Source organism: Haematobia irritans, chromosome 2, assembly GCF_050003625.1.
Source record: "Haematobia irritans isolate KBUSLIRL chromosome 2, ASM5000362v1, whole genome shotgun sequence".
NCBI classification, from domain to species: domain Eukaryota; kingdom Metazoa; phylum Arthropoda; class Insecta; order Diptera; family Muscidae; genus Haematobia; species Haematobia irritans.
The window spans coordinates 28,873,410-28,884,294 of NC_134398.1; the positions used below are offsets into that span (position 1 = coordinate 28,873,410).

Consider the following 10,885-nt stretch of genomic DNA (forward strand, 5'->3'; position numbering starts at 1 on the left):
TTTTATTTTGAAGAATTTTTGTTGAAATTGTAAGAAATCTGTCCATTCATTAATTTTGATAAGTTCCCTTTTTCTTTTAAGCGCTTAGTTGTATCTAAACAAAGCGTTACCCAATGTTGCGATGAAAAATAACATCGATTTGGATTAAAACTGAACTGAAATAGAAAAACAATATCCAAGTCTAAAATTCAAAATTAAGTATAACCATCTTGAGTTTGACAAATTCCCAATATGATTTGAGCAAATTTAGCTGATGTTCAAGACATTTTTGGGAAAATATATTTCAAAAAGTAGTATGTGTAGCTGCCTTCTGGTGTAGATAAAGATTCACTTAAGAGTGAAACAATGTTTTTAAAACAAAACAATACAAAAACCATATAGTATATACTGGAATAATACAAACAAAACAGATATTAATGCTTCAAATCACTGGGATAAACCACCGCCACTGGCTGTGGTCAAAACACATTTAAAATATTCACTATCCAATTTCTTAATGTCTTTTGTAAATTGCTCTACCAATTTGGATAGATCACTCTCATTGATATCAGCATTGTTGCCCGTAGTCGATAGATCCTCAATGGCTTTATTGATTTTATCCAATAGGGCCTTATCATCCTCCGATTGTTTATTGGCATATTCATCTTCAAATTCATTGTAAATCTGTTGAGCATTATGGACAACATTTTCGGGAAAATTGGCCAAACGGGCAACTTGAATACCAAAACTTTTCTCCATGACTCCCGGTCGTACCTGATAGAGTAGGGTAAAATTCTCATTATCTGCTATGGCAGCCATATGGCAATTTTTAACAGTAGCCACTGTCTCGGAGAGATTTGTGATTTCATGAAAATGAGTAGCGAATAAAGTGAAACATTTTGTTTCTTTGGCCAAATGTCTGAAAAGAAGATTTAATTTAATTTTCAAAATCAAAAAAGGCATAAAGCTAGTTATTATTATTTTAACCCTTATACTACGTTGGGGGTCATTTGATGACCCATATCGTATTTTTCAACACCGCATATCTTACTGTTCGAATATAATTAACAATTTCTATCACTCAGCGCATTAATTGGTAACATATGCTGAATTCATGCTGAATAGTAAGAAGTTTTAATTATAATCGAAAAGTAAGAAATTCGGTGATGAAAAATACGACCTAATACCCAACGTAGTATAAGGGTTAAAGAAAATTTTGTCAACAATTTATTTTTAAAGAAGATTTTGTCAAAATTTTATTTCTTTAGAAAATTTTGTCAAAGTTTTATTTCTTTAGAAAATTTTGCCAAAATTTTATTTCTGTAGAAAATTTTATCAAAATTTTATTTCTATAGAAAATTTTATCAAAATGTCATTTTTATAGAAAATTTTGTCAAAATTTTATTTCATTAGAAAATTTTGTTAAGTTTTTTTTTGTATAGAAAATTTTGTCAAAATTTTATTTCTATAGACAATTTTACTAAAATTTTATTTCTATAGAAAATTTTTCCCAAAATTTTATTTCTAGACAATTTTGTCAAAATTTTAAATCTATAGAGAATTTTGCCAAAATTTTATTTCTATAGAGAATTTTGCCAACATTTTAGTTCTATAGAAAATTTTGTCAAAATTTTAGTTCTATAGAACAATTTGTCAAAATTTTATTTCTATAGAAAATTTTGTCAACATTTTATTTCTACAGAAAATTTTCGCAAAATTTTTTGTTCCATAATTTTATTTCTATAGAAAATTTTGTCAAAATTTTATTTCTTTAGAAAATTTTGTCAAAATTTTATTTCTTTTAGGAAATTTTGTCAAAATTTTATTTCTATAGAGAATTTTGTCAAAATGTTATTTCTATAGAGAATTTTGTCAAAATTTTATTTCTATAGAAAATATTTGCAAAATTTTATTTCTATAGAAAATGTTGTCAAAATTTTAGTTTATAGAAAATGTTGTCAAAATTTTAGTTCTATAGAAAATTTTGTCAAAATTTTATTTCTATAGGAAATTTTGTCAAAAATTTTATTTCTATAGAAAATTTTGTCAAAATTTTATTTCTATAGAAAATTTTGTCAAAATTTTATTTCTATACAAACTTTTCACAAAATTTTATTTCTATAGAAAATTTTGCCAGAATTTTATTTCATTAGAAAATTTTGTCAAAATTTTATTTCTACAGAAAATTTTGCCAAAATTTTATTTCCATAGAAAATTTTGCCAAAATTTTATTTCTATAGAAAATGTTGTCAAAATTTTATTTATTATTTAAATTTGATTTCTATAGAAAATTTTGTCAAAATTTTATTTCTATAGAAAATTTTGTCAAAATTTTATTTCTATAGAAAATGTCAAAATTTTATTTCTATGGAAAATTTTAGCAAAATTTTTTGTTCCATAGAAAATTTTTCCAAAATTTTATTTCTATAGGAAATTTTGTCAAATTTTTATTTCTATAGAAAATTTTGGCAAAATTTTATTTCTATATAAAAATTTTTGCAAAATTTTATTTCTACAGAAAAATTTGCCAAAATTTTATTTGTATAGTAAATTTTGCCAAAATTTTATTTCTATAGAAAATTTTGTCAAAATTTTATTTATTATTTAAATTTGATTTCTATAGAAAATTTTGTTAAAATTTGATTTTTATAGAAAGTTTTATCAAAATTTTATTTCTATAGAAAATTTTGTCAAAGCTTTATTTTTTTAGAAAATTTTGTCAACATTTTATGTCTATAGAAAATTTTTTAAAAATTTTATTTCTTTAGAAAATTTTGGCAAAATTTTATTTCTTTAGAAATTTTGTCAAAATTTTATTTTTATAGAAAATTTTGCCACAATTTTATTTCTATAGAAAATTTTATCAAAATTTTATTTCTATAGAAAATTTTATCAAAACTTTATTTCTTTAGGCAATTTTGTCAAAATTTTATTTCTATAGAAAATTTTGGAAAAATTTTATTTTTATAGAAAATTTCGTCAAAATTTTATTTCTTTAGAACATTTTTTCAAACATTTATTTTTATAGCAAATCTTGTCACAATTTTATTTCTATAGAATATTTTATCAAAATTTTATTTTTATAGAAAATTTTTTCAAAATTTAATTTTTATAGAAAATTTTGCCACAATTTTATTTCTATAGAAAATTTTATCAAAATTTTATTTCTATAGAAAATTTTATTTCTTTAGAAAATTTTGGCAAAATTTTATTTCTTTAGAAAATTTTGGCAAAATTTTGTTTCTTTAGAAAATTATGTCAAAATTTTATTTCTATAGAAAATTTTGTCAAAATTTTATTTCTATAAAAAATTTTGTCAAAATTTTATTTCTATAGAAAATTTTGTCAAAATTTTATTTCTATAAAAAAAATTTCGTCGAAATTCTACCAACTGTGGTAACCGTGTTTGCGATTCCGAATATAGGAACATGTGGGGATTGACTTACTCTGCTATGGACCAAGCAATACCACATCCTTCATATGTAGAGGTACCTCTGCCCAATTCATCTATAATTACCAAGGATTTATCCGTAGCAGACTATAAATATGGAATCGTTAGGCACAATTTCACCATCCTTTAATTTCTTCACTTACCCTTATAATTCCAGAGGTTTCCATCATTTCCACCATAAATGTACTTAAACCTTTTATAATATTATCACTGGCTCCCACTCTGCCTAATATGGAATCTACCATTGAAATAGTTGCTTCAGAGCAGGGGACAAAACTTCCAACATGGGCCATTAATACTGCTGTACCAACCGATCGTATATATGTGGACTTACCACCCATATTAGGGCCAGTTATAATAAGCATATTACAAATATCTACACAAAAATAGACAAGGACATGAAAAAAGGATTCCAATTGCTTTTGTGGGCTTACCCTTTTTAAATTCCACACTATTGGCAATAAAATTTATATGCTCTTGCAATTCCAAACATGGATGTCTTATATCCTTTAATATTAATTCTCCAGAACCCTCTTCCAACATTTTCGGTCTAACATAGGGTATGGGTGCTGATTGGGCAACCATAGCAAAACTAACCAGGCAATCCAATTGAGCAAATTCATTATTCAAACATGTTAATGGGGCTGCATAACCCACTGCCACCTTTATGATTTCTTCAACAATGGTCTTTTGTTGTTCTTCATATTGTTCTCGCAGAGCCACAAATTCATCATTTATGGAAGATAATTTATCAGTTGTGAAGCGTATGCCACCTCTTAGGACATCGATAATTTTATAGTCCTTATTTTTACGTAAAACCGTATCATCTTTAAGTGTTATACGCAAGGTATAACCCAAATTTGCTACATTTACCAATTTCACCGAAGAGTTCTTATCCAAGTCCAAATCTCTGGAGGCCTTTTCTTGACATCTTTCCATTTTTTCCAATAATTTGGTCATGCGTTCCTTCATCTCTTGTAAATCAGCATCGAACGAGGCCTTTACCAAATACTCTCCCGTTTCGATTGCATCGAAATCCATTACTTGTTCTACCATTTGTTTCAGACCACTTAAATCCTCCACATAGTTTTGCATTGGTCCACAAATGACACTATTTATTGTGGAATTTTCCAAAGACCGTAATTCATTGACAACTTTGGGTGTCCGTAGTATTACCTGATATATACGGAATATGTCTTGTAGACTGGCCTTTTTTCGTAATAATTTTTTGGTCAGCATTAATACGTCGGGAATGCGCTTCAAATAGTCCTCGTGTAGGCTATTCAATGATGTGGGAGATTCCAGGAAACACTGGACTATGTTATGGCGGTCATTTAGGATTTCTCGACTACGTAAGGGTTGCTTAACCCATTGAGCCATAAGACGATGACCCTGGGGCGTGTGACAGCGATCTAAAACTCCCAAAATACTTTGCCAACGATATGAGGGCGACGATGGATGAGTTCCGGGTTTTGGTAAAATGTTCAAGGCACTAACGGCAGCAGCATCCATATGGACAAATCTGCAAACAAAAAGATGTCTAAAAAACCGCGACTTTTGCGAGGGTGTTATGATACGTACATTGCCTCACCGGCAATAAAATTTTGACAAAATTTTCTATACCAAGTAAAATTTTAACAAAATCTTCAATACCAAATAAAATATTGACAAAATTCTTTATACCAAATAAAATTTTGACAAAATTTTCTATATAAATCAAATTTTGGCAAAATTTTCAATAGAAATAAAATGTTGACAAAATTTTCTATACCAAATAAAATATAATATATCGATGCCAAATAAAATTTTGACAAAATTTTCTATACAAATTTTAACAAAATTTTCAAAACAAAATAAAATGTTGACAAAATTTTCTATATAAATCAAATTTTGACAAAATTTTCAATAGAAATAAAATGTTGACAAAATTTTCGATAGAAATAAAATGTTGACAAAATTTTCTATACAAAATAAAATTTTGACAAAATTTTCTATACAAAATAAAATTTTGACAACATTTTCTATAAAAACCAAAATTTCCTATAAAAATAAAATTTTGTCAAAATTTTCTATAGAAATAAAATTTTGACAAAATTTTCTATAGAAATAAAATTTTGACAAAATTTTCTATAGAAATAAAATTTTGACAAAATTTTCTATAAAAATAAAATTTTGACAAAATTTTCTTTAGAAATAAAATTTTGACACAATTTTCTTTAGAAATATAATTTTGACACAATTTTCTATGGAAATAAAATTTTGATGGAAAGTTTCTATAGAAAAAAAAAATTTTTGAAAATTTTCTATAGAAATAAAATTTTGATAAAATTTTCTATAGAAATACAATTTTGACAAAATTTCCTATAGAAAAAAATTTTCTATAGAAATAAAATTTTGACAAAATTTTCTATAGAAATAAAATTTTGACAAAATTTTCTATAGAAATAAAATTTTGACAAAATTTTCTATAGAAATAAAATTTTGGCAAAATTTTCTATAGAAATAAAATTTTGACAAAATTTTCTATAGAAATAAAATTTTGACAAAATTTTCTATAGAAATAAAATTTTGACAAAATTTTCTATAGAAATAAAATTTGACAAAAGTTTCTATAGAAATAAAATTTTGACAAAATTTTCTATAGATATAAAATTTTGACAAAATTTTCTATAGAAGTAAAATTTTGACAAAATATTCTATATAATCAAATTTTGACAAAATTTTCTATAGAAATCAAATTTTGACAAAATTTTCTATAGAAATCAAATTTTGACAAAATTTTCTATAGAAATCAAATTTTGACTAAATTTTCTATAGAAACCAATTTTGACAAAATTTTCTATAGAAATCAAATTTTGACAAAATTTTCTATAGAAATCAAATTGTGACAAAATTTTCTATATAAATAAAATTTTGACAAAATTTTCTATACAAAATAAAATTTTGACAAAATTTTCTATAAAAACTAATTTTGACAAAATTTTCTATAGAAATAAAATTTTGATAAAATTACCTATACAACATAAAATTTTGACAAAATTTTCTATAGAAATAAAATTTTGACAAAATTTTCTATAGAAATAAAATTTTGACAAAATTTGCTATAGAAATAAAATTTTGACAAAATTTTCTATAGAAAAAAAAAATTGACAAAATTTTCTATAGAAATAAAATTTTGGCAAAATTTTCTATAAAAATAAAATTTTGACAAAATTTTCTATAGAAATAAAATTTTGACAAAATTTTCTATAGAAATAAAATTTTGACAAAATTTTCTATAGAAATAAAAATTTGACATTTTTTATACAAAATAAAATGTAGAATAAAATTTTGGTCGTTTTTTCCTCATGGTGATAAACTACGAGGGCGGACCTATATACCTACCTCTTTAGATTCAATTGTTTAATTTGATAATGCCCCAGATTTCCCGAATCGCTTGTTAAGGCCAAATATTTAATGGCCAATTTTAAAGCATCCATTGCTATGACCAAATTAAGTTCACCCATTCCCGTTGCATCCTCTTGTTGGCCTTTAGCAAATCTCAAAAGTTTATTTAGATCTTGTACTAAATCTCCTTTCTCAGTTGATTGTTGCGATTTCGAGGCTACAGTCACCATAATACCATTGCGTTCCAAAAGTGTTTTCACAGCTGCATACTAAAAACGAAAAAAAAAAAAAAATATTATATAAAGTGTCAATATTTACCGTGATCCTTTAATACCTCTCCTTCCTGTGAAGGTAAAAGACATTCTTTAGGTCCCAATAGCACAACTGTAGCTTCCAATTCCGTAAAGAAATCATCATCGACAAATTCCAAGACCTGAAACATACAATCATTTTGTTCCACTGCTGCCACACCTACATTCCTTTGATTGTTTTGCATTCGTAATTGCAATGATAGGATATTATTGCCCACCATCTCTTCTTTATTGGTGAAAATGATATCTTCAAATTGTAGCAAATTACCAGGAGAACCACGATATTCGACTTTCCATTCGGATCCCGAAGAACGCCGTACATAGACCTCTACACGATAATTACGCACCAATAACAGCTCACGAACAGCCCATTCGAATTTATTTTTGTATAGCGTAAGATATGGTATAGATGTGGAATCGTCTGGTAGCATTTCATTGACGAAAGCAGTTGATTTGTAGACCATGCGAGCAATAAGATTTGTATCATCTTTGCCATGAACGGTGTATGAATCGTTATGATCGAAGAAGCGTACCGTAGTCAATGGTTTCTGTGGACAGAGCAACATTATTCTTTATTATTATTGTAACTAGAAGCATTATTTAGGTCAAGGTAAAGTCGGTCTCAACTCCACAAAAGCTCAGAATTAAGGTTGCTTCTAAGATCAAATGTCTGGGGACCATAAACATGAGACTAAAAGTCTCATTTTAATGGTCCCCAGACTACCTTGTCTATTTGCTGCTAATTTTTTAAGCTACACAATGGCAACAAGAAGGACGCTCTGTAACTGGACGGAAAAACTTGGGATACAAACAATGAAATATAGTTTGACTATTTCTAAGACAATTGGCACGTCAGTGGAGAACTATGCATCAATGGTTTGGACGCAATAGACGATTGCAACGCGCAATAGAATAATGTACAGATATAATATGCAACGCGCAATAGAATAATATACAGACATGTCAAACACTTCCCACTCCACATGTGTATCCTCTGTACTTCCAGGACCACATTCATGTGGTGACCAAAATCTTTTTACAAAGCAGTACCCCTGGAGGTGGACTATAGATTTTCCTCCTTGATTAAGCCATTTCATCTACGAATTGATCCTTGCGAGTCTATTGTGCCATGGACTAATGCACGAAACATAGTTTGTCTATTTCTAAGGCAATTGAAAGGTCAGTGGTAAATTATGCAACAATGATTTGGACGCAATAGACGAATTCACGATTAACGCGCAATAGAATAATATATACATGTCAAACACTTCCCACTCCACATGTGTTTCCTCTGTACTCCCAGGTGACCAAAATCTTCACTGTGGTGACCAAAATCTTCACTGCTTTTATAATGCAGCACCCCCTGGGGAGGACTATAGATTCTGCTCCTTGATTAAACCATTTCTACGAATTGATCCTTGCGAGACTATTGCAGCCATGAACTATTTGGCTTGATGGCTAATGGAAAAAATCTACTTACCTCGCCAAGTGTTTTATAAAATCGTATAAAATTGCGTCGAGCATTAGTTTCCATATTAAATTGAGGAGCTTGTTTATTAATAATCATGGCATCCATTTTTGCAACTTTAGTATTATTTATTAAACGAAATAATTATACACTCCTTGTTCAATTATATTTATAAATACAAACAAAATAGGGAATGAAAAAATGAAAAAATTGGCGCTTAATAATTTTGCATCATTACTATTGTGATTGAAACTTTTTATGTTGCCAACCGTATGTCTTAGGCAACAGCTGGCGAAGTGGAGTTGCCAGATAATGCACGATGTTAAATATTGCCAATCGAAAAAAACCAAAAATTATATCCAATTGTAATTCATTAGTGTTTGAATTCAAATATTCCTCAAATTTTGGTATACAGTAAATTAAACAAAACAAGTATATAAAGCAGTAAATTCGGCCGGGCCGAATTTTAAAATAGTTTACTATGAAACTCTTCGTCGTAGTGGGTTACTTGATAATATGTAGAATTGTAGGGGGTTTGATGGCAAATCTTCTCCCAAACGAGCCAGCTCCCGAAGACAAACTTTAAAGATTCTACCTATGAAGACCAGATAAGATTTTGGATTTATGAGAACCAATTTTGTTTGAGTTTTAGAGAAAATATATACATATCGTGTATATGTTGAAATTACGCCTTGATTTAAAATCTTAAATTTGTAGATTTTTCCGCATTTATTTAAATACGATGAGTAAAATCTGGAACTTTTACTTTCAGTTTGAAGCAATTTTCATGATCAGTGCGCCTGCTATACCCTGAAAGAAGTGTTTTCTTTTTTTGAGAAACGTAATTTTAGACAAGCAAAGTTTTCTTTTGACACAAATTTTAGAGACAATCGTTGAATAAACGAAAACACATAAGAAAAAGAAATTTCGTTTGTCTAAAATTTTATTATAGATTACTAATTTCCAGCAAATCGGATAAAAACTACGTATTCTAGAAGCCCAAGAAATAAAGCCAGGAGATCGGTGTATATGGGGCTATACCAAAACATGGACCGATAGGCACCATTTGCTACTCACATATTTGTGATCTTAAAATACCTCCAGATGTTAAATTTCAAACAAATCGGCCAAAAAATATAGTCTCTAGACGCCCAAGAAGTAAAAATCGAGAGATCAGTCTATATGGGGGTTATACCAAAAAAATGGACCGATATACCTCAATTTCGGCACTCTTATTTGTGGTCTAAAAATACCTCTAGATTTCGAACTTCAGGCAAATCATGTAATAAATACAGTTTATTGTAGCTCAATAATTTCAGACAAAGCGGATGGTAAATATAATTTCTAGAAGCTCAAGAAGCAAAATGGAAGATCGGTCTATATGGGGGCTATACCAAAAAATGGACCGATGGGCACCATTTTCCGCACACCTTTTTATAGTCCCAAAAGAACTCTAGATATTCAATTTCAGGAAAATCGGATAGAAAATATAGTTTCTAGAAGCCCAAGAAGCAAAATCGGGAAATCAGTCTCTATGGGGGCTATATCAAAACATGGACCGATGAGTACCATTTTCGGCACACCGTTTTATGGTCCTCAAATACCTATAAATTTCCAATTTCAGGCAAATCGGATGGTAAATATAGTTTCTAGAAGCCCTAAAAGCAAAATCGGGATATCGGTCTATATGGGGGCTATACCAAAACATGGACCGATGAGCACCATTTTCGGCACACCTTTTTATGGTCCTCAAATACCTCTATATTTCCAATTTCAGGCAAATTGGATAAAAACTACGGTTTTTATAGGCCCAAGACTCCAAATCGGGAGGTTGGTTTATATGGGGGCTATATCAAAACATGGACCGATGCGGACCATTTTCGACACACCTCTTTATGGTCCCAAAATACCTTTAGATTTTCAATTTCATAAAAATCGGATAGAAAATACTGTTTCTAGACGCGTAAGAAGCAAAATCAGGAGATCGGTCTATATGGGGGCTATACCAAAACATAGACCGATATGGACCATTTTCGACACACCTCTTTATAGTCTCACAATACCTCTAGATATCCAATTTCAGGCAAATCGGATGGTAAATATAGTTTCTAGACGCCCAAGAAGCAAAATTGGGAGATCGGTCTATATGGGGGCTATATCAAAACATGGACCGATGCAAACGATTTTCGACACACCTCCTTATGATCCTAAAATACCTCTAGATTTTCAATTTCAGACAAATCGGATAGAAAATACTGTTTCTAGACGCCTAAGAAGCAAAATCGGGAG

At 28.9% G+C, this 10,885-nt stretch overlaps 1 protein-coding gene across 1 annotated transcript; it reads right to left on the minus strand.

Annotated features, from left to right (window-relative positions):
* Positions 1-209: 209 nt before the first annotated feature.
* On the minus strand, positions 210-8,769 carry spel1 (DNA mismatch repair protein spel1). Its single transcript, XM_075293666.1, has 7 exons — positions 8,609-8,769; positions 7,152-7,676; positions 6,815-7,086; positions 3,865-4,952; positions 3,574-3,806; positions 3,426-3,517; positions 210-898 (listed from the first exon to the last, which is right to left on the minus strand). Exons 1-7 carry the CDS (start codon positions 8,702-8,704, stop codon positions 427-429), a joined length of 2,778 nt encoding a protein of 925 aa, XP_075149781.1. The 5' UTR covers positions 8,705-8,769; the 3' UTR covers positions 210-426.
* Between the last annotated feature and the right edge of the window lie 2,116 nt (positions 8,770-10,885).